The 22,659-nt window shown below is 40.1% G+C and overlaps 1 protein-coding gene across 6 annotated transcripts in view; it reads left to right on the forward strand.

Annotated features, from left to right (window-relative positions):
- Positions 1,632–22,659, forward strand: part of ABCB5 (ATP binding cassette subfamily B member 5) — a 45,147-nt gene continuing 24,119 nt past the window's right edge. The window contains exons 1-16 of one of the 6 annotated variants that reach the window (XR_002435313.1): positions 1,632–1,777; positions 6,122–6,189; positions 7,251–7,338; positions 7,453–7,498; positions 8,499–8,652; positions 9,067–9,133; positions 9,352–9,543; positions 10,675–10,846; positions 11,834–11,958; positions 14,238–14,415; positions 15,480–15,593; positions 16,414–16,524; positions 18,895–19,020; positions 20,172–20,375; positions 21,203–21,373; positions 22,179–22,266. Coding sequence is in view for 4 of the 6 variants with exons in the window: in XM_021387604.1 (XP_021243279.1) it covers positions 6,138–6,189; positions 7,251–7,338; positions 7,453–7,498; positions 8,499–8,652; positions 9,067–9,133; positions 9,352–9,543; positions 10,675–10,846; positions 11,834–11,958; positions 14,238–14,415; positions 15,480–15,593; positions 16,414–16,524; positions 18,895–19,020; positions 20,172–20,375; positions 21,203–21,373 (1,800 nt within the window). In the remaining 2 variants the exon portion in view is untranslated. Of the gene's footprint in view, positions 1,778–4,796; positions 5,395–6,121; positions 6,190–6,941; positions 7,112–7,250; positions 7,339–7,363; positions 7,383–7,452; positions 7,499–8,498; positions 8,653–9,066; positions 9,134–9,351; positions 9,544–10,674; positions 10,847–11,833; positions 11,959–14,237; positions 14,416–15,479; positions 15,594–16,413; positions 16,525–18,894; positions 19,021–20,171; positions 20,376–21,202; positions 21,374–22,178; positions 22,267–22,659 lie in introns of those variants that run through there. The other 5 variants (XR_002435312.1, XM_021387604.1, XM_021387605.1 and 2 more) reach the window with 5 other exon arrangements.

A 22,659-nucleotide genomic window follows, 5' to 3' on the forward strand; every position in this document is an offset into this window, starting at 1 on the left:
TGTCAACCTCCCAATTTTTATTGTACAAGGAACACTGATTATATCATTACGATAGACCCGGGTCCCTCCTATGTTACCGGTTACATCTGCGCAGCCTCCAGTATCAGGACAAAGACTCTGGTATAACCAACCTGGTCATACCCCTATTCAGGCAGAAGTATTGACACGAGATTGTAATGTTGACTGCATATTACCTAGGAAGGTGGATTTTCCGCTACTAGTGCTGACTAAACACTTATCCCATTTAAGGTCCATGGCTAAAGTACTTACTGACTGGGCAACCCATATAACCTGTGCTGTTCACCAGACTGATTGTTGGGTGTGTACCATTTTACTCATGGATGTGAGCTAAGGGTTATCTTGGTACATAGATGGAACCAAGCTCTTCAACGGAATAGAACTGTAAGCAGAAATGGACGGGTGACCTTCACTGAAGCAACTTCCAAAATAATGGATGAAGTTTGAATGTAGAATCACACACAACCTCATTGCCCACTTGGATCATCACAGTATACAGGATGATGTAGGCTGGCTCTCACCTTTAATGCTGAGGGTATGACTCCGGGTGCTATGTTGTGTTGAATGAAACTCTTCCAATTGAACTGATGTGTGGATGGGAGCTTTACCCAAAAGCTGGTGTAAGAATATTATCCAACATAAACCCTTGAATAACAGTCCTCATTAGTCTTTTATGCATCGGATACCATGAAGTTTTTTGTGTGTTTGTGGTCAATATGGCTGGTCGTACCTATCATTTAACTGGACTGGACGATGTACTTGGGGATGGCTCTGCATACCCAGTACAATATACTCTGAGTAACCACAAACACCACAATTACCAAACCTTTCTCACCAGACATTGATATAAATGGACTGCTTGGAAGTTCTATGCCATGGCCATCTTCTCACCACAAGCTGAAGTTATCTCTACAGAATGGCAAGTACCTGCATTAGCTAATCATACTGCAGCAGCACTAAATGTAACCCAACAAGCTATTGGACTGATCAACCAGGAATCAGAACAAACATGAAAAGCTGTACTAGAGAATCACATTAGACATATTGACTGCTATCCACAGGGGTACCTGTGCAATTATTAACACTGATTGTAGTGTATGTATTTCTGATGTTTCCAAAAATGTAACTCATATGATGACATAGATAAAGATCCAAATAACTCAAACCGAACAACTAAAAAATGATCCTATCTCTACCTGGTTAGCCTCCTTTCATTCATGATGGAGGAATGGTTGTACAGTATTAATGGATTTTGTCTTATTTGCCTTATAAGTCACTGCACAATCTATTGTTTACATGGGATTTGGATGCAATGCACATCAGCTATTTTCAAAAAAGCTACGCTTCATTTCAATTCGTAAAGAGGTGCATTGTGTGGAAAAATACAGATCATGGCTTGAACAGTTGACTAGCACTTGGGAAAGGGCTTGTGTAACTTGGGAACAAAAACAGAGTGCCTCAGTCTGAACTTCTGCACGTACCCAGAAGAAACATGTTTATGAAAAACTACTACGAAGCTGTAAAAAAATATCTTTGGTTTATTTGAATGACCTTGCTCATTTTGGCACGCAGTGCTTTATTGTCTCCTGTTGTTATATATATGTCATGGCACTAAGAGGTAGCACAAACACTCTACTGGCCAGCCACCTCCAGTAATATGAGCACCTCTCTATTAAATCGATGAATATTAACTCACTTCTATGTATTTTCTTCAGGATCAATAAAGCACACACAGAAGTGCTGCTGCTTCTGCATATCAGTAAGTAGCAAGAAAGTTTGTATGATATAATACTCCCTCTTTGCATTTGATCACTATTTTGACGAGATATTCCAGTAAAGTCAGATGTCTACTACATACCATGCATTGTGTTCTCTGCAGTACTATTGCTTTACTAGAGAAATGAGTTCTTATTTCTAGTTTGTGCTTTTGAGGATTTTTTGATGATTGTTTGTTTTTAATTATGCTGCGCTTATGATAAGAGTCCTTCAGAGTAGGTATCCCTTCTAGTTCAGTCAGTTATGGCTGGTGTTAAATAATGTTACATGACTGTATTTAATTTCTTCTTTCCTATTGCTAACTGCTTCTGGACAGATTAAAAAAATGCATGAAATCATACTCTCTGTTTTGATTACAAGGATACTTTTCAGATGCAGTATTTTCTAAAGTTAAAAAACATTTTGGATAAAACACAAAATAACATTTCCCTTCCAAATCATATTTTATTATACTGGACCCCAAGATGTTACCAGGGCATTATTTCAAACTACAATTCATTCACTACTTGTGTTATTTTTGTTCCACTCCCTGTGGATGGGAGTCTCTTCTCCTTCACACTTATATGCTTTAGTCCAGAACTTCTGCTTCTGCAAAAACAGCAGATTATGTTAACTTATTTTTTACTGAAGTATGGAGCAGTTAATTGTAGTTACACTCAGAATCATAGAATCCTTAGAATTGGAAGGGACCTCTAAGGGACATCTAGTCCAACTCCCCTGCACTGAACAGGGACACCACAGATAGATCAGGTTGCGCAGGGTCTGATCGAGCCTCGCCTTGAACGTCAATGAAGTGGTTGATGGGGGATCAACCACTTCAGTAAGGAGAGAGTCCATGATTCTCAGTAAGCTGCATCAGGAATCTTTTTTCTCAGAGGCTACTTCTTCTTTGTTTGGAAGTTGGTCTATTTATTTATTTATTATTGTGGTTTTTGCTTGTTTTGTTGTTGCTGGGTCTTTTTTCATTTTGTTGGGTTTTTTTATCCTTTCCTTTTTTTTTTTTTTGGGGGGGGGGGGGAGAAGGGGCTGGGGAGAAGACATTTATTAACCTGTAGAGTTTAACAGCACTCCCAAACGAAGAAATATAAGGAGGGGGAGGGAGCCAGGGATAAAGGAGGAAACAACTTTCAACTCCTTGTGGTTCTCTTCACTGCACTATGAGATCTTTGCTCTCATAATTTTCCACACCTTTTTTGGACTCAATTTTCTAAGCTGGGCAGGTCTTAGGCTTTCTCTTACCCAGTGTGCAATGCACAGAGGAGTGGATATGAATGGCAATTGTCACTTCGGTGTTGCTGTGCGTATTAATGAGTGCTAACAAGGTTTTGAAAAGTGAACCCTCCGCACTAGTATGGCTTCTGACCTCTTCTGAAGTACGGTGTGCAGTCTGGGGCACCACAGTATAAGAAGGACATAAAACTTATGACAGAGTGTCCAAAGGAGGGCCATGAAAATGGCAAAGGGTCTGGAGAGCAAGATGTATGAGGAGCGGCTGAGGTCCCTTGGTTTGTTCAGCCCAGAGCAGAGCAGCTGAGGGGAGGCCTCATGGCGGCCTGCAGCTTTCACAGGGAGCAGAGGAGCAGCGCTGAGCTCTGCTCTCTGGTGACTGCGACAGGGCCTGAGGGAACCGCCTGGAGCTGTGTCAGGGGAGGAGCAGGTTGGGGGTTTAGGAAAAGGCTCTTCACCAGAGGGTGGCGGGCATGGAACAGGCTGCCCAGGGCAGTGGTCACGGCAGCAAGCCACAGATGAAGAAGCATTTGGACAATACTTTCAGAAATACGGTTTCAATTTTGAACGGTCCTGTGTGGAGCCAAGAGGATTCAATGATTCTTGTGGTTCCTTTCCATCTCAGGATATTCTACACTTCCATGAAAGTACTTGTGTTTCAAAGGCACCAAACCTTTACCAGCTGCCACTACTTCTAAGTAAGATGTGTGGCAGCTCTGAAAACTGGCTCAAGAGAGTTTCTATTTCTATTGTGATACCTGTGTGCTCTGTCAGCCCCACGCCTATCATAAAATCTGTATCAGGCATTTGATTTCTATCTGGGATGTCCCTAAAACTCATCAATTATTTTCAATTTGGTGGTAGGTCGCTTCTGAAACTAACAGCTAATCACCTATTTTAACAAAAGCCCAGATATGGTAAGTTGTCCTTGCTTCCTCTGAGACAAATAAAGAAACAAACCTGTCACCTTTGAAGAAAATAGTGCATGCAGCCAGAAACCTTGGGGCTGGGACAGCACAATATTTCAGTTTGCCACTCTTTCATTTCAGTTGAATTCTGTAAATGGAGATTCTTCATGGCTGCAGAAGCTTTCCGTAAGCAGCTGCTGATGTGTGTTATTTAGTCTTAACTCTGCAACATAAGCCCTGGGTAATGCTGATGAAATAAGAAAGTACTAAAAAGCAACAAGCCTGACAAACAGAAATCTGGAATCTAAGCGAATACAGCAGGTCCCAGGGGTGGGAAGCTATGAAGACCTTTGTTTCTGTGGCTCTTTCAGGGCACCATAAACAATATGCAAAATGTAACCTGAATCCCATGGGGAAGGCTGAAGAGGGAAGCTAAATTAGGTTTAGCCCCAAACACATTACTCAAGAACTACTTCAGTTATCTGACTGACTAGCTTAACTGAGACTCAGCTTTGAGACACTTGTATTTGAATGGATGGGAAAACTATTATTAAAGTCCTTATTGGAGGTAGATGATGCAGATTTCAGTATAGGTGGGAAAGGGAGCTGAAGAACCCCTATTTCAGGGTTGTGCAGAAAATCTGTTTTGTGTACCTGTTTTCCTGTAAGAGGGGGAAAAAAATACAAAGCCTCTGAGTTAACCCAAAGCAAGAAACAGCCCTAATTTTGCTAAAATGAAACCCCATGCAAATTCTCAGAAGAGAATTACATGAGCAAAACACAATGCTTTTGTGTATTAGTTCCTCTGAGAACACTAACAAATTTAGCCAGCTTTGATCTTGATGTTGCGGAGAAGTTGAAAGTGAAAACATTTTCTATTGGTTTAGTTAAAGGTCATTAATATCTTTATTCCTAGTTGAAATTCACTGAATGCAATCAACCAGTTCCCCAAATCTCATGTGCTCTTACAGATAGCTCTCACAAGCCTGATTTCACTTTTTTTCCCCTAGGTGTTTTTCTTCAACACCCTATCACCTCTGCATGCCTGAAAATATGCGAGGAGGGAGCTCCCCTGCAGAACTTGTCCCTGTGTTAACTTTTCCAAGCTAAAGTTCTTTTAGTTAGTAACGGTGGGAGCCGAGTCAGAAAGCGCTGTTCAGACAGCAGGGCCAAGTAGCTCGCTGTGAGGGCCCTAACTAACCCCCCGGGACGCGATCCGACCTCCACCTGCCAGCCGAGCGGCGGGCGGGCGGAAGGGCGGGCCCGTACATGGTGGGGTGCGGGCGGGTGGAAGGGCGGGCCCGTACATGGTGGGGTGCGGGCGGGTCCGTCCGGGAGGCAGCCGCAGGGCACAGCCAGACTGGCAGTCTCAGTAGCGTGGGGTTCAGGCAGCAGCAGGTAGGGGTTGCAGTGGGGCTGGTTCTCGTGGTCACCAAAAAGATAGGGCACAGCACGCGGCGTAAAGGTAAGCTGAAATAATATGAGGAAAGGCACAGCTAGGAGCCTTAATTGAGGATGCTTAAGCTAGATATGTATTTTTAATGTCAGGTTGATTATGTGTTTTGTTATTGTTTTAGCCTGCATCTAATTCACATGTGTTTCTGCTTGCGTGTGTTAGTAAAGCCTGGGCATAGCTGGCACCTCAGTTGCTTACTGCCTCTAAACTTTCCTTAGCAGGTGCATGGCAAAATACATGAGCGCATCTTTAGTCTTTAGCACAGTAATTATGGTTGTATTACAACTGTCCAGTAAGTTTAGTTTATGCTAATGAAGGAAACCCCTTTATCCTGTAATAGATCATCCACACTAATCTGAATGTGAATGTGAATGATCTAGAGACTATTAAAATAGGCTACTGAGGCAGAAGCTGTTGCTCTAATTTGCTCTGTCTGTAAGATCTCCTGAAGAGCAGTCTTTAATCACTGTATTACGTGTTTCTTTGTCGTTAGATTTCAGTCACATAGTTGTTCTACTTAGACTCCTGGAGAAACGTAGATATAATGTGAACACTCCAAATATCTACTATTTCCAAAGTTTTTGATGTGGAATTTTTGGTGGTTGGCTTTGTGGGAGGTTGGGGTAGGAGAGTTGTTTGGTTTTTTGTTTTTTTTTTTCTTGGGGAGTTTTGTATTTCTTTTTCGCTTTTTTTTCTGCATATATTTTGTTTAATGTGACTTTTATCTTTATTTCAGAATCTTATAATAAAGAATGACAGTGAATCAACATTTAAATTTCCCAGAAAAGGACCTCTCTGAAACTGGTAAGCCACAGGCACAAAAATGGCATGTGCATTTACAGAGTATATTCCATAACTGCATATCTGAAGGTGCATCGTAAATCTTCCCTCACTGCTATAGAGACAGCATATGAGCAGTATCTGAATCTGTGCATTTGCTGGCAATTTGCTGGACATATCTGATCTTTTTTCCTTAGTAATTTCAGCCCACTTAGCTTCTGTTGAGCTTTCAGTAACTTAAAGCCACCACCTAGAAGACACTTGAGTCATTCCACTGACTTCTACAGAATTCATTCACCTGCGTAAAACTGTTTAGGTGGGTCCTAGTCTGGGCCAAAAAAATGCTTCGTAGACAGGCTTATTGAGGTAGAAGACTTTGCACAGTTGTCTAATTCAGTCTTTTTCAACTGACTGACGAGAGTACATGAAAAACAATATACAGGAAACTGTATTCACTCAGCAGTCAAGATTAGTCTAGATGGGAAATGGTGAATTGAGCCCTTTTCTCATCAGTTTCTTTATTTATTATATTTCATCCTATGCTTTTACAGTTTTAAGCTTTCTGGGGTAGGGTTCCTCTTGTGTAGATCTCTGAAGTCCTTAGCAAAAACAAGGTGAGTGTGTGACAACTACTGCAGGTCAAATAATAGTGATGATTATTACTGGCACATGCGTGATTCCTGAGTGAACTCACCTGTATTCAATGTTACCTACACCAATTACAGCCTTCATTATAAGCAATCCCACTTACTTCTTTAGGACTTCTCTTTTTTTGCAGCCAGTTGTGTAGGTGTTGCAGAATCGTTGCCCAGTTGATTTAGTCTTTGATAGCTTGTCTGTGCAAGTATGTTTTTAATTGTTTTCATCTCAGAAGTCTAGCTGGAAGCTTCTTCAGGAGAGGAGCAAATCAGCTGAAGAGAAAGGAAGCTTCAAAAAGAAAAGACTGGTGTGTTTCAAGAATATGAGAAAATACTAGTCTTTAAGCTTGAAATGCAAGAGAATTATCAGGGAAAGCTGCAAGAGACTATTAGAAAAGGTAGAATATTATGTTAAGAAAATAAGAAAATTTGCTTTTTATTCTGCAGAACCTGCAAGCATGGAATTTGACAGCCCTTCTTTCCAGCATGAGGAAAATCTTGAACAAAGTGACCAGTTGAAGACCAAGAAAAACAAGTAGGCGTTCCTTGAATTCAGCAGATTGGCCATGGGCGTATTGGGTATGGGGGTGTATGTTTAATATGATTTTGCTAGAAAAAGCTTATGTTAACTGTATTTTGTGTCTTCTAGGAAAAAAAATAAGTCAGAGAAAAAGGTGGTTGGCATCTTTGAACTGGTTAGTGTCCAGATTGGTGGCTTCCTTCTTTTATTTATCATTGTGGATTGTTTGCCTATTAATTGTGACTCATAAATTAAAAAAGCACTCCTAAACCCTGAGACCTATGAAATGTTATTGTTGCTGCTGTTACATCAGGTTCTCAACTTAGTGTATTGGTAGCACTTGTAGCACTAACAAGGAATTGGTTTTGGAGAATGAGGCTTACCTGTGCTGAGGCTGATCTAGGCTATACGCACTGTGCAGGCCTTTGCCTTGGCTCTGTTTGAAAAGGATTAGTGCTGTGTTTGATATCTGAAGGACTTGCTGTTTGAGAGACCCAGGGATATGTTTTTGTGCCCATTTTTTCTACCCAACAGCTATTCCCAAGTAACTCTACACACAGACTTGCTTTTTCTAAAATAAGAGAACTTCTATTGTTCTGTGGTTTATTCCATGTCTGTTTACACTTTGGAAGTGTGTTTAGCACAGTCAAGAATAAAATGTTCTCATTTCAGATGAATCACGTCCAGGAACAGCTATTGAAGTTCATATTCACTTTTTCTTTTTTTTCCCTGAAGCAAAGAAACATTTAAGGATAGGCAAGCCTTCAGGTACAGTTGCAGTTAGAAACCTTGTCTGCTGGTAGATCCAAGCCAGGTGCTGGTCAGTAACTCACCTTTGTTTAAATCTCAAAGGCATTATCTTGGTAAATATGTAACTTGCGTGAACGCAAAATGCAATAATTAATTGTGCAAAGAAGATAAAAACTTAGAAACATGTAGGACGTATACTTCTTTTTTTTCCTGCTGAGTTTCCATGTTTCCTGCCAGCAGTCCCTCAGGAACCTTATTATATATATATAGGACCTACTGTGAAATTCTTCTTGTGTTCTGATTTTGCTTTTAGTTGTAGTCTTGTTGCTTTTTAGAATACATAGATAGAAATGCGTTCTGTGTGTCTGCTGTACTGTATCGAGTATGTGAACTGCCAGGCATAACTTCACTCTCTTTCTTTGTAGTTCCGCTATGCTGATGGGGTGGATATACTTTTGATGGTAGTTGGTTTGATCGCAGCCGCTGCTAATGGTACTGGATTACCCCTTATGATCATTATTTTTGGAGATATGACAAACGTCTTTGTTCTAAGTGGTGTGAATTCGAGTGTGTCAGAAGGTAAATTTAGAATTACACTTCCCCACATAGCAGTTACGTTTTGCTACTGGAGCTAAGGCTGTCCAGACTGTGCACTGGTACATGTCAGAACGAGTGCATGATGAGTAAAATTCATCTTTCTGCAAATTACGTGATCGTATTGTCATGGCTTGAACAGAATAAAAAGCAGTGTGTCAAGTATGCTCCTTATGAATGAATTTCAGCTTGGGTGGGATGGTAAGGAGGACAAACCACCTTTTATGTCATCATTTGTCAGCTACTTGCTGTTATTAGAAGTTGGGAGAAAAAATAAATGTGTGTCTGCCACAAGTCTCCCGCTAATTGGAAAATACAAAATACTTTGGAAGTGGTAGCCCTATATTGTTGTGATTTATCTTTTATGTATGATACACTCATAAATGCTTTTCCCCACAGGTACTTCAGTAAATAATTCCAGTTGTCAACCAACTCCAGGTGTAGATATAGAAGCTGAAATGACAAAGTAAGAGTCTTCATAGTTAACAGAGTATTTGGGGAATTTGTGTGTGTGTGATCCCTTTGAGCAGAATCCAGATTTTAACCTACTCAGAAAGGCTTCACAGTAATGCACTGCAGATTTCCGTATTTACTTTGGTGGGGTAAATAGTTTTTGTTGCTTTCTGTGTAGTCTCTCCCACAAGAAGCGGTGAGGTTATGTGTTCTTTTGTTCCCTTATCACAGGTTTGCTTACTACTATGTGGGAATTGGCTTTGCTGTGTTGATCCTGAGCACCGTCCAAGTATGGACATTTTTGATCGCTGCTACAAGGCAAACATCAAGGATTCGGCGGAAGTTCTTTTTTGCAGTGCTCCATCAGGAGATGGCTTGGTTTGATAGTACCCAGATAGGAACTCTGAACACTCGACTGACAGAGTGAGAGCTCTATATTTTTTGTTTGCTTGTTTTTGACCTCCTGAGCTTGCAGATAAATGGCAGTTTTTGTTTAAACGCTTATGAGGTAGTCTGCAGAGATTTTATTTTTAAAAAACAAATGAACTAAACCACTGAAGTGTTTTCAGTCACAATGAAATGAAGGCATTTCTGAGGGAGAAATTCATTATGATGTGTCCGCTTCATTTGTTTTCTTTCTGTGATGTATGCACTTGAAAGGGTTATGCTGTGAAATGCAGTATTCTACTTGTCTGACGTGGGCTTTGTAGCATGTATGAAGTATGTGGCAGACAGTACTAAATAAACAACTCTGCTGTTTCCAGCTATTTACAAATACTGAAAAGCTCTGAGACTTTACTGAATGGAAATGAACTCACGCTTATATCAAGCCAGACCTCAGGCTGGATTCAGTCCAGTGTCTCTTAGCCTTTGGTACTTTTCCATATCCCTCAGTGGTTTTAGAGAATAGGACTATGATCCAGGATGCAATGGGAATGCATGTATGAGTTCAGACTTTCCTGGGTCTTAAGACAGCTTTGGACAGAGCTATGTCCTGAAAGGTGCAAGAGAGCCCAGAATGAAATTCTAATCAGCTCTAGTGTCTGTACTTGCTGAAGAGAAAATGGGAAAGGAAGTAAGTGTGGAAAAACAGAGGTTCTTCCAAGTAATGGTTTTCTGATAGAATGAAGATAACACTTGCTCTGCGTCTGTAACTCAAATTAGGAACATAAAATACATTGGAGAGCACAGAGGAAAGAGTGATTTGGAGAGGATCACAGGAGATGAGGAAGCAGTTTGGCTGCTTGCTTGTGTTACTCCATTTGGATACTGGGTAAGGAAACTAGGTCACTTGTGACCTAGTAACTGGGCACAGAAACAGCAGGGAATGATGGAAAGTATGGAGAACTAGTCCTAAAAAATAGGTACCTGCTGTGCTTTGGCCACAAAAAGACTAGTGGTACTGCTCAGTAGCTGTGGTTAGAGGTTTTAGTATGCCAGTTAGGAAATGGCAGTACTTCTGATGTTAGGCCACACAGGGTGAAATAGGGGGGAGGTAGAATGAAAATCATTCAAAGCTAACGAATCTTTTTTTACTATTACTGTTATTTACAGTGATATCAACACCATTCATGAAGGCATCGGAGACAAGATCTGTATATTTGTACAGTTTTTTTCTACGTTTCTGACAGGGATTATTATAGGATTCGTCCATGGGTGGAAGCTAACCCTGGTGATTTTGTCAGTCAGTCCACTGCTTGCTGCGTCAGCCGCAGTCTGGTCAACTGTAAGTGTTTTGGGGTTAACAAACAGAACACCAGAAAAAAACATTACAGTTCTTTTCATATCCAGGGAGGAGGGACAGAATGGGATAAACCTAGAGTTGTTTCTAAGTTGGGAACTTTGTTCCACATTTCCTTTATAATTTCTGCTTCTTCTGTAGCTTTTCTGCGGGTTCCTAAGCACTTACTTGCATTCCATTCCCCCCATCCATCTAGTCTGTCTCCATGTCTTGTGGCAGGAGGGTGATCTGCATCAGCAGCTTCCTCACACAGTATCTTCCTTGTGCAGAGCACTGCCTGGAGACAACATGTTTGTTGCAGATTATTTACCAGGCTTCGTGCTGCTAAGAGTTGCAGCTAGGGGAGGTACATACAGGTCTCCCTTTCAGGCAAGGAAAACTTTGTCCCTTGTGGTGTGCTGATGGCCACACTGATGGTTACTGCTTGCACTTCTGAGTGGTTACTTAAATAATTTTCCCCCCTCTTAAAGTGTTTCAGAGTATTAGGAGCTATAATGTGAGTGGCATGCATAATTTAATGTTCACTGCTGTTCTAGATTCTGAACACCACAGTTTGTGATTTTTCTAATGTGTTCTGAGCACCAAAAATGCTGTTTATTCCCATTAACTAGAGAACAGAGTTATTGCTACAGTCCAAATTCTTCCTTAGTAGAGTTCCCAGACTTCTTCATGGGGGCCCAACCAGCTACAACTCACCTCCCTGATCCCCCACACATAACAGTGTAGTCTGTCAACTGTCCTTAGCTTGGGAGGAAAGTGTTAAGTCATCAGCTGATGTGATGTAGTCTTTAACTGCAATGAGGACACAGTGAGAAAAGCTGGAGTTGAGAAAAATTCAGGGCCCAGAGGAGATGACCCTTGCTTTCCTAAAATGCTGTCCTGTCCCTTGACCATTGATTGCTCTTATTCACCAATACAGTGTGCATAACCCGTCAGTATGCTGCAGTAACATAACAATTTTCAACTTTCCAGCTTCTGGCGTCCCTTACAGCTAAAGAGCTATCTGCTTATGCCAAGGCAGGAGCTGTGGCGGAAGAGGTCTTGACTGCAATCGGGACTGTTGTGGCTTTCAATGGACAGCAGAAGGCATTAGCAAAGTAAGCTTTTTGAACTAATATTGTATTTAAAATACAGAGGATGTGTGAGACTGTGGGTTTCATTTTATTTTGGTTGAGTTTTGTTTTCAGGGAGGCAAGGCAGTGGGATTTTCCTTGGTGACTATTTTTGCTTGTGTAAGTGCATTGCTCACCTGAGGATAAACATACCTCGTCCCAGTGAATAGAGGCTGTTCAGTGTTATCATAGACCTAAGTAGCATAGACCCGAATTTCTCCTCTAAATGCAATCCAGAGTCTCATTTAGAAATGAAAGTGGTGGGAAGGTTGTCCTTACCTAGTAGTCAAATACAGCAAAGCATGTGGTTAATAGATGACTTTCTAGAGCAGGCACTACTGTTCTGATCTTTGATTCATGGCTTACATTTAAGCCTCACTGGTTACTGGTCTTAAGTAGAATCGCATCATTGCCTTTTATAACTGTAATGGTTTGCAAATAACACCTTTTGGCCTAATGCAGTGTTGGTCCTAGTCACGAGAATCAAGTGACTTACCTTTAACAAGTCAAATGTGGCTAATCACAAATGTAACGCTTGTTGTCAGATACATCTGCAAAATAAATGATAACATTCACTATGTAGACACAGGATGTCACCAGTACCATCCAGCTGGGAATGGCAAAGCAGAAGACCTGGGCTGGATGACTCATGTTTCTTCTTGGACAGCAGTTTGTCCTGCTCTTGTGTAATTTTTCTTAGACAGTAGTCCTAGCTCAGGGTCCTACTGTCTGCTTCTGCATGTCTCCTCCTAAGGACTGAGCTCTGGATATTTTATATTATATTCTGTTTAACTGGATTTGCCATGAATTTGAAACAATTTTGCGACTTTTTATGTTTAAAAAGAACAAGAAATGGCATAGATCAGAGCTTCTTGTTCCTTACCAATATCTGAAAGTCTAATTATAAGAACTGCTTCAAACTACTTTATCCTTTTTTTCCATTGTTTTTTGTTTTTTGGGGTTGTTTTTTTCTTCCCAATGTCCTGGTAACTCAATACCACTAAGGACTTTCCTCTCTTTCTCCCACACTTCTTCACATGAAATAGAAGAGAAGCTTTGTAACTAGTGGCTTTCCTGGGAATTAGTGTCTTCCCTTAGGGTTAACTAGACACCCACTACTGACTTTCAAACCATGGGTTGTGACTCCTACATAACTCTTAAATACTGACCTCGGAGTTAGGAAAAGTGACCCTTCAGGGCGTAGTACTTTCACAATATTTGTGTATGTTGCTCTGAAAGTAATGCCTGCTGTTTATTTCCATGGAAGCCACAACAGATACTAAGAACAGAATAACGCTATTTGATAGAGCAAATTCTCAGCTACAAAAAACTGTTTTTCAGCATAGTCACCACCGTTAGCTGATGTGTGTGGATGAGCAGATCAAAACACCGAACATTTTGTGATGTAACAGCTGTACATGTCTGTCTGGAATGTGGCTTGTTTTTCGCGTTGCTGTTGCCACGCTGGAACATACCATCCGCTGCCTCACTGTGCTCACATCCACTGGTTGGATGTTTGTTCAACAGGAGTTGATGAATGTCAGTGGGTGCTTTTTTTTCTTCATAAAGGAATTCAGTTCCACCTCTTTGCTTCATACACACTTCCATGTCAGGCAGCGTTCTGTCAGGCTGCCCCTCTGCTGCCATCTGTCACGCGGCAACAGCATGTAATGGGATGTTGGTGGGAAGGTTCAACCTCTACTGCTGTATCACCAGCATCCACTTCTGACGTCCTGGGCCATCAGAATGAAATAAGAGGCATTACTTTCAGAGGCGCCCCCATGTATTTGCAAGGTGCTTTCAGTTGTCTTCTGCTCTGGCATCAGAGGGAGTCGTGGCTTCTATTCATTTACCTGCCTTCATCCATAGTACCTTTTTTTTCGCATTTATGTTTATTTATTTCTTATTTATTTGTGAATTTGGATTTGCCTGTGATAGGTAATCATGGTAAGCATTTTTCAAGGCTTCCTTTCAAGGCTAACACAAACAAATTGCTCTAGTGATGTGTTGTTTTTTGTCATGATGACGAAGTCATGCTACTCAATTGTTTTCAAAGTATGCCTTCTATAGTGCTGTCAACAAGATTAGATGATGTCAGCATGTCAGAGCAGACTGTATCTGCTAGTCTTTTGTCAAAAATACTCTGTACACTATGTGAGAATTTAATTGCTTTTATCATGGAAAAACCTTTTAACCAAAAAAGAGCATGGGAAACACCAGTCTGAACAGCATGTCAAATTAATGGTTTCCTTATCTATTTTCAGATATGATACTAATCTAGAGGCAGCTAGACGTGTTGGAGTAAAAAAATCCATTACTACCAACACATCTCTCGGTGTTTCACAATTTCTTATTTTTGGATCATATGCACTTGCATTTTGGTACGGAACCAAGCTCACCGTTGAGGAGCCAAAAATTTATAACATTGGTCGCGTGTTAATTGTAAGTACAACAGTGCAACTTTAAAAAAAAAAAAAAAAAAAATGTTCTGCAGATTGAAGAAAATTCTGTTTCGTAAGAAGAGTCTATGATCCCTATTATCCAAAGTTAGTAAAGTTAACACCACCTGTAGACTTCAAGTAGAAAACTCTCAACTAAATTTTAAAATTTTGAGGGTCTCTTAACTGTGGTGACATCTGGAGAGTAAAAGAGAAGGGTGAGTTCTTGTATGGTTTTATGATTTTTGGTTATCGGTATTCCACATCATAACATAATGTAGTGCACTGGGAGTTAAAGAGTTAATGCTCCAGTTCTGTGGATAGTTCTGGGTTCCTGGTTCTCAGAAGAGAACTACATTTCCCAGAGGGCTGTTCGCTGTTCTGTTACTGTTTTCCATTCAGAGGGAAAGATAAAAACTGTTCACAAATCACGAGACGTGCCCTTTTTGCTCTCTTTGCCCCACTCCTGCTCGTCCTGGCAGCGTCTCTCTCCCGAGCCGTCTTGCCGCCAACATTAGAGTAAGGCCTTTTGGTTTTTGGACACTCTCTCTCATTTTATTTGATTTATTAGCTTCAATTTTAATCATGTAGTATTATATTGTCTTATTTTGCATTCTGATATCTTATTTAGTGAATAAGTTTGTTTCTCCTCAGATTGTTGCCGCTGTTTTGTTTTTAGGCCCATCTCCCTACCCTTTTTCCCTTTTCCCTTTCTTGGGGCGTGGGTCCATGGATCCCCCCTGCCCCATTAGTCACAGAACTGGGCCAAACGTGCCCATAAACCACTGACAATTCTGTTTGTAGATGATGATTTTTAAAAAGGCATAGAAGCCAGAAAAAAAAATTCTTCATGCCAAAAAAAGCGCATGCCAAAGAAGTTACCAATCATTGCAGAAAAAATGGGAGTGGATAGGAGTGACTGAAATACGCCTTTCCTTGTGCATTTAATTTCCCTAGAAAGGGTGCACAGAGAAGTTCTGGGTTTGTAACAGCTTGGCTGTGGTGGGTCTGTAATTGTTATTAACGTCATTGCTTCTCTCTCTCTCTCTCTCTCTCTCTCTCTTGCAGGTGTTCTTCTCTGTGCTTATTGGAGCCTTTTCCCTAGGACAAGCAGCTCCCAACTTGGAGAGCGTGGCTAATGCGCGTGGAGCTGCTTACGAAGTATATCAAATTATTAATAAGGTAAGAATCTAATCAGAAAAGCATTTCAACCAGACTTGAAATATTTCATCTTTTTTCCCTGATGTGTAACAAAAATGCCACCCCCCCAAAAACAAAAAAAAACAAACCATGAACTCTATAGATGCCCAGCACTTAAATTAATATTGCTATTCGTATGAAGAAAACTACCTCATTATTTGTTTCAGTGAATGCTGGGAAATCTGGTATGTGCATCATTATTTATAGATGAAGTCTTCTCTAATGTTAGATCTATTCCTTCAGAGGGAAAGTAGTTAAGGCACTACATGCCTTTTTCTTAAATATATATATGCAGATTTGGCTGAGGTGGTGGTGTTTTGGTTATGGGTTTGTTTGGGATTAAATAATGTTAATAAAAGCCGTATGAATATGAAGATACCGTGCTGATATTACTGTGAGATGTCCACACTGTTACTATCTCAGTCCTGCTGTTGTGCAGCAATTGGGTATCTGTGTATATAAAATATTTAAAACAAGTAGAACTCCAAAATTCATGCAGAAGTAGCTACATCATTCCTCTCCATATGGGTGTAAAACTCTCCTACTGAGCAATGTGTTTTGGCTGCAAGATGATAAGTTCAGTTATTCAATTACAATCTTTAATTATTTGTTTGTTTGTTTTTGCATTTGAAAATGCACCATAACTTCAGAATTAAAATTTGGTTCTTCTGCACTCAGCATCTGTAGCAGCTCTGCAGTGGTGTGATGCAGTGTAAGCCATCAGCTAAGTAAAGAACAACGTATCCAGCAGAAAGTTCCGAAGTTAAATAATGAGTGATATATTTTCAAAACTTCTTTCCAGAAACGGCTTATAGATAGCAGTTCTAAGGAAGGCTACAAACCAGACAAGCTCAAAGGAGAAATCGAATTCAGAAACATCCATTTCAGTTACCCATCCAGGCCTGATATTACAGTAAGTGTTCATTTCAGATGTACCTGCTGTACTGAAATCTTGCAGCTTGTGTCCGAGATTCTCTAATCTTTTTGTTGTTTTTCTTGTTTGCTGAATGAATTCTTATCTTGGGAAATTGTGAGCTAATGGGGAAAAAAATCCATAATGTCAAATGTATATCTACTACCACTGGCTCCCTGCGCACTATTCTTCTCTGCAGGACAAAGCTAAGAAAAGTTTTTGTGTTGCTCCTACTCTTAATATCTGTGAACAATGTTGGTTAAAAACAAGATAAGGTTATTTGTTTTTGTTTTTTTTCCCCCAACGCTTGTCACTAAAACTCCTACACCTTACAGTTAAGCCGTGAAGTTGCTCTTTGCCATCTCCTGGTTGTTCTGAGTTGCTGTCATTCACTGCCTGATGAAGTGACCTGTGAGATAGTTGGGCTTTACAGCAGTATGCCTTCAGATGAATCCAATCTTGCCATTCTAAACATACATTAGGAAATCAAATGTTATTCTGGACAAATGTTAAAATTGCTCTTCAATAAGGAAATGTTCATATCCTCTGCTAGCTGAACTTCCTCAGTAACTGTATTGTGCAGTGTTATTATGTTGTCATGGTGACCTGATCCTGTGGTGATACAGTCGTGTATTGTTGGTTTATCTCTACCACACTCAACAGTTTGTAATCCTTTGAAGACATTTATAATGGTGAAAGACTGATTTGCCACACTTCTTTAAGAAACTGGTAGAAATAAAGATTTTGAGTGTCAACAGTTGAAGGCTGGGTATGCCAACTGAGAGATGAGAATAGGGAAGTTCGTATCACTGTGGCTGTTTGTTCAGATGTGTCTTTTCACTTCAGTTAACTGGAGTCTGTCCCATCACACATCAAATCCCTTTCCAGAACAAAGCGCAGCAAAGGATGGACCCAGAGCTGGGCTCTCTGCCTAACTGAAGGCAGTGTATTGCATTTTATTTTACTCTTGGCTCAGAAGCCAGAGGTGACGGGGCAGACTTCATCAGACCATTAATCGTTCTTTCTAGAAATACTCTTTAGGCAGATGAGCTGTGTGGTGAGCCTGCAAGCCAAAGGGGAGGAAAATAAGGAATGTTTTGTCATCCTTCCCAAGTCTACCGAGTCAACAACTTTTCCTGCTAATAGTATTAGTCATTTAATAGAGTCAAAAAGAAACAGCAAAGATATCTAGAAGTCATCCACCGTCTCCCAGGCAATTGGTGCAACACAGTATAATCTCCCCTTTGTAGACTAAACTAGATCAGAGTTCTAAGGAGTCCAGCAATTGCCAGTTAATCTTGACAACACCTCACCTGATAAGAGAGTTAGAAATAGATTATTGGGTGGCTGTAACTATTTGCACCTGGCATCCAGAATATAGCTCAAGCTTGATAGTGTAGGTATCGTGATATGAGCTTCTGGAAGATACAGACCTCACTGGTTGTGACATAGGGAAAGGAGAGCAATATTGCAACTGTTTTGATCCCTCATTACAAAAACATGTGTAGGCAAAACTATAAATCACCCTGGTATAAACAAGACAAGTTCCCATAGCAGCCAAATATTTTGGCAACAACTCAGCATTACTCATATAAAATTGACATCTTTTGAGGTAAAGCATTCCTAAATGTGAAAATGGCAACAAAGGTACCATTAATTTGTAATTTCTCCCTAGTTTTCTGAGGCTGTTAGCAATAAGGATTGGGGTTTATTAAGGACTTTCCAGCTATTACCTTGTCAAAACAACCATTTACATTCTAAAAATAGAGGAAAACAAACTTGTTTCTCAGAATATTTCTTAGATGCTAAACGTTTTACTTTGAGATTCACAACTAAATGTTATATCATTGTCTCAGCACTGGAGAATGGGGCATCAGGAGAACGTAAGTCCCTGAACCTGCTGCCAGGTCACACCAAACAGAGAAACAGCTGTCAAGTGTAGAATACCAGGACTATGTCTATATTAGTTGGTATGAGTGTTCTCGGGAATTTTCCCAGGCACTGAAATGCAATTGTCTGTGCAGGAGGGAACTCTTAAAATGTTTCTTGGCATGAACTTGCTCTGTTCCAGTTATCAATCTTCTCAAATAATTCCCAGGCTTGGTTTGGTAGCTAGAAGAATCCAGGAACCATTCCCAAAAGACAGGTTGTACGTAGCCATCCTGTTTCAAAAACTAAAACACTTAACAAGCACAAATGCAGACTCTTTCATATCAGTCCCTCAGAATATTCCCAGATATGGTTAATTTACTGATAATGCTCAGCACTTAAACTGTGCCCCCTACCACTGCTTTGGTTATTGCTGCAATTACCTTAATAGGCTGTTCTCCAACCAAATTTGTCAAACTGAAATAAAATTTCTTTTTCTAGATCCTCAAAGGTCTGAACTTGAAAGTTCAAACTGGGAAGACCATTGCCTTGGTTGGTGCTAGTGGCTGTGGGAAAAGCACCACTGTTCAGTTGCTGCAAAGATTCTATGATCCTGACCAAGGAGAAGTGAGTGCTCTTAAGTGCACTGTAATTTAAGAGATTTGGAGGGGGAGGGCTTGGGGAGCAATGAAACGCACAATTAAAATAAGCATGAGTTTTCCACATTGACTGAATCTTTGATTGTTGATCAAATCTGAGCTTTTCTCTTCGTATATATGTATTTCCATGATTTAACTTCAAGAGGACTATCTTTTTCTGGTGGCCTGGCTTCATTGTTTTCCCCCTTCTTTGTGATGCCAAAAGTAGTAAATACCGCAAGTCTCTAAACTTGTATATGTTCAAATTTATTTCCATTAACACACTTTTATGAAACTGTAATTTTTTTTAAAGCAAAGTATTATCCAACACAGCTTTATTGTGTTTTGCTTCTTTTTTTTTCATTGGTCATAAATTGGAGAAAGTTTTCTTATTTAAGTAGTCTTTTTTTTTCTTATTTTTCCTCTATCTGCTAAACCATAGCAAAACTTTATCATTACATCATTCAATCATTGCTCTACTGCAATCAGAGAGTGGTAAATGCTTCTCATAAACTTACAAAGGGGGGACAAAATGGAGAAAAATGATAATACTAATAGTTGAGTGCTGTTAAATACTGAACTATCACTGTGTTCAAGATAGTTATCAATTATCATCGTAGTAGGTTCTTAAATTTGATATTTCTGTGGCTGTTCATTCCTACCCATGTCTCAATTTACTGTTCCTCTCCTGTGCTGATACAAATATTTGTAGGATCACATTGCAAATAATCTAGGGGGAAAAAAAATGACCTCCCATTTATTTTTAGTTGACTTGAATTATTTCTTTGTGGGGTAAAGCGCAGTCACAGAAGCAATTGTATAGCCACAACTGAGAAGACCATAATAAAATAAACTGTGGCATGGAGGCATGGAAACAGGGTAAAAAGTGTATAGGAAAGCAGAGAAACTCTTAAGCCAGCTTTCTTCTCAGACAACATAGTTACTGAACAAAAACCTAATGTCCTTTCTGGTTATGCTGCTCCTCACCATTTTATATGTTGTGCAGTGGAGGGAAGAACTTCTGTTGTAGCTTCTCCACCATTTTTGTTATTCTGTCTGATACTTGAGTAATAATAATTAATTGACTTTTTATAAACAGAATGTATTTCCTCAGCTTCTGACATACATTTTTCATCTCAGGTCACCTTAGATGGTCGGGATATTCGAACACTTAATGTAAAGTGGCTGAGAGAAAATATTGGTATTGTGAGCCAGGAGCCTGTTTTGTTTGCAACAACAATAGCTGAGAACATTCGCTACGGCAGAGAAGACATTTCTGATGCTGAAATTGAACAAGCAGCCAAGGAAGCCAATGCTTTTGACTTTATATCTAGACTGCCTGATGTAAGTTCATGAACTTTTTTTGGAGTAGAAGAACAAAAGGTCCATTTAGACCGGTGTCTTGTTTCTGGCAGAGAGAGCATGGGAATTCTAGTTGTGGTATAACTTCCCAAAATACTCTTACAGCATCCAGCAACTGTCAGCTCAGGGACTCTCTGCTTTTGTTTGGTTGCCCTCGAAGGATTTGTGCCTAAGTCTGGAAAAAATATCAATATATTAACTGAGGAAAAAGGAAGCTATATTACCACCCATGCTGATCTCACATAGCCTGGGAGGAGATGGGCTTCAAAAGAGATGTAGAAATCCAAAACTTTGTCAGGAGCAGCCTGTGTATTCAGTAGAAAACAGGAGAGGAAAGTGAGCAAGTATGCCCTGAACCAAGGCTGGTTTTAGCAGCTGAGAGCTTCAGCTTTCCCTAAGTTGATATTCACAGCTTTAAGCTCCCTTAGTAGTAGATGGTTTACATCTATTAGGTGTGTGTGCATAAATATGTGCGTGTGTGTGTATCTATAGTCCTCTGCAAATGCAGAGCTGCCTTTTATGGGCTTGTCATGAAAAAGCCCAGGATTTGGGCCATTCTTAAGCAAACAGTGAAGATCAGGACTTCAAAAAACCATAAGTTCAACTGTTAGACATGTCAAGTATGTAATGGGAGTAGGAGGGCTTGCCTAAGGCCTAGACATGTGGATATAGCTGTGTGTTTGCTCTGATTATGTTTTAGTTAGCCACGTAAAGATATCTCTTGTCTAGAAACTGGGTGCTTACAGTAGCGCAGAGAAGTGAGGATTTCTTTTGAGAGATGTCCCACCTTGTTTTTAATCTTTTCTCAGAAATTCAACACCATGGTAGGGGAGAGAGGGGCTCAACTGAGTGGAGGACAGAAACAGCGAATAGCTATTGCTCGTGCCCTGGCAAGAAATCCAAAGATTCTTCTTCTGGATGAAGCTACATCCGCTCTGGATACTCAGAGTGAATCTGTAGTTCAGGCAGCTCTTGATAAGGTAAGGATCGTGTTATCGAAGCTGTCAATTACCATAAAAATGTGCAATAGCAATTAAAAATTAACATATGGTTTTCAGAGCAGCTTTCCATTGGAATCACGAACACTGGAAAACAAAATTTAGATGGATGCTGCAATCTCGGTGTTCAAATAGAATTTAAAACAATTCTAATTAGGAATCATTTCAGATCTTTTTTAATGTTATTGCTAATTACTAAAGACATTTACATTCATGTAACTATAGCTTAGTTTTCCTTTGCTTGCTTTTCAAGTCAGATGTTCATTTGTTGGTGAAATATGGGTAGCATGTTATGAAGGCAGGGCATGAGGAATGAATGGCCATTTTCAGGTAGAACAATAGAAATGTATAGTATAGTGTTCTCCATCCTGGTTCTTCATTGCACAGTTGCTTCCTAATTTTCAGAATGTTCTTGGAATTCAGCCATTTTCTTTCTTTACAGAAACTGAATGCACATCAGACCCCACACAGAGCAAAAAGCAGAGCCAGTTACGAATACTAAATCTTTGTCCCTCCCTTATTTTTAATCAGCCTACTGCTCTAGGGCAGACAGTACTGCAGAGCAGAGCTGTCAGGTCATACCTGTACCTCTAGACCCTCCAGCTCACAGTCCTTTCCTCACAGCCCTATTACATCAACAGTTTCCATCAGGGCACCACGGAACATGGAGACTTTTTTTAAATCAATAAAAAACAGTCCTGCGTGGCTGGACTGGAGTGTTGTTTCATATACCTAATAATTAATGTGTTTTAAAAAGCTAAGTGAAAAATCCTGCCTTCCATTTCAGTAGTTACGAACAGAGATACGAGTTACAAGCATGACTCGAGGGAAATACAGAACTTACTGCCTTTGTCACCAATCAGCTTAAATCTGAGGTAATGTGTAGCTGTTATGTTCGCAGGACTGTACTGATGTTATTGGATCTGAGGTAGTATGAAGATGCCAAATTAACAGTCATCTAATCTAACTTGTATATGTGATACTATTGCTGTGAATTCAAGCACTAGAAGGTCCCTATTTCAGCTAAAATCTAGTCGTCTTTTGCTTATTCTTTAATTCCATGATTCCATACTAACTTTTTCCAGAAGCTTATTGTTTGATTTAGTGGATAACACAGAGAGAGACTGCCAAACTAAGGCAATTGTTCTATATGCTCTGTCTTCCCAGAACACACCAAAATGAACTCTGAATCATAACTTACTCATCTTTATACAGCTGTTTGATGTCCATCAGTGTAGTCTCCGAAGAGGATTTATGACTTTATTCTC

The sequence above is a fragment of the Numida meleagris genome, chromosome 2 (genome assembly GCF_002078875.1).
Source record: "Numida meleagris isolate 19003 breed g44 Domestic line chromosome 2, NumMel1.0, whole genome shotgun sequence".
Lineage (NCBI taxonomy): Eukaryota > Metazoa > Chordata > Aves > Galliformes > Numididae > Numida > Numida meleagris.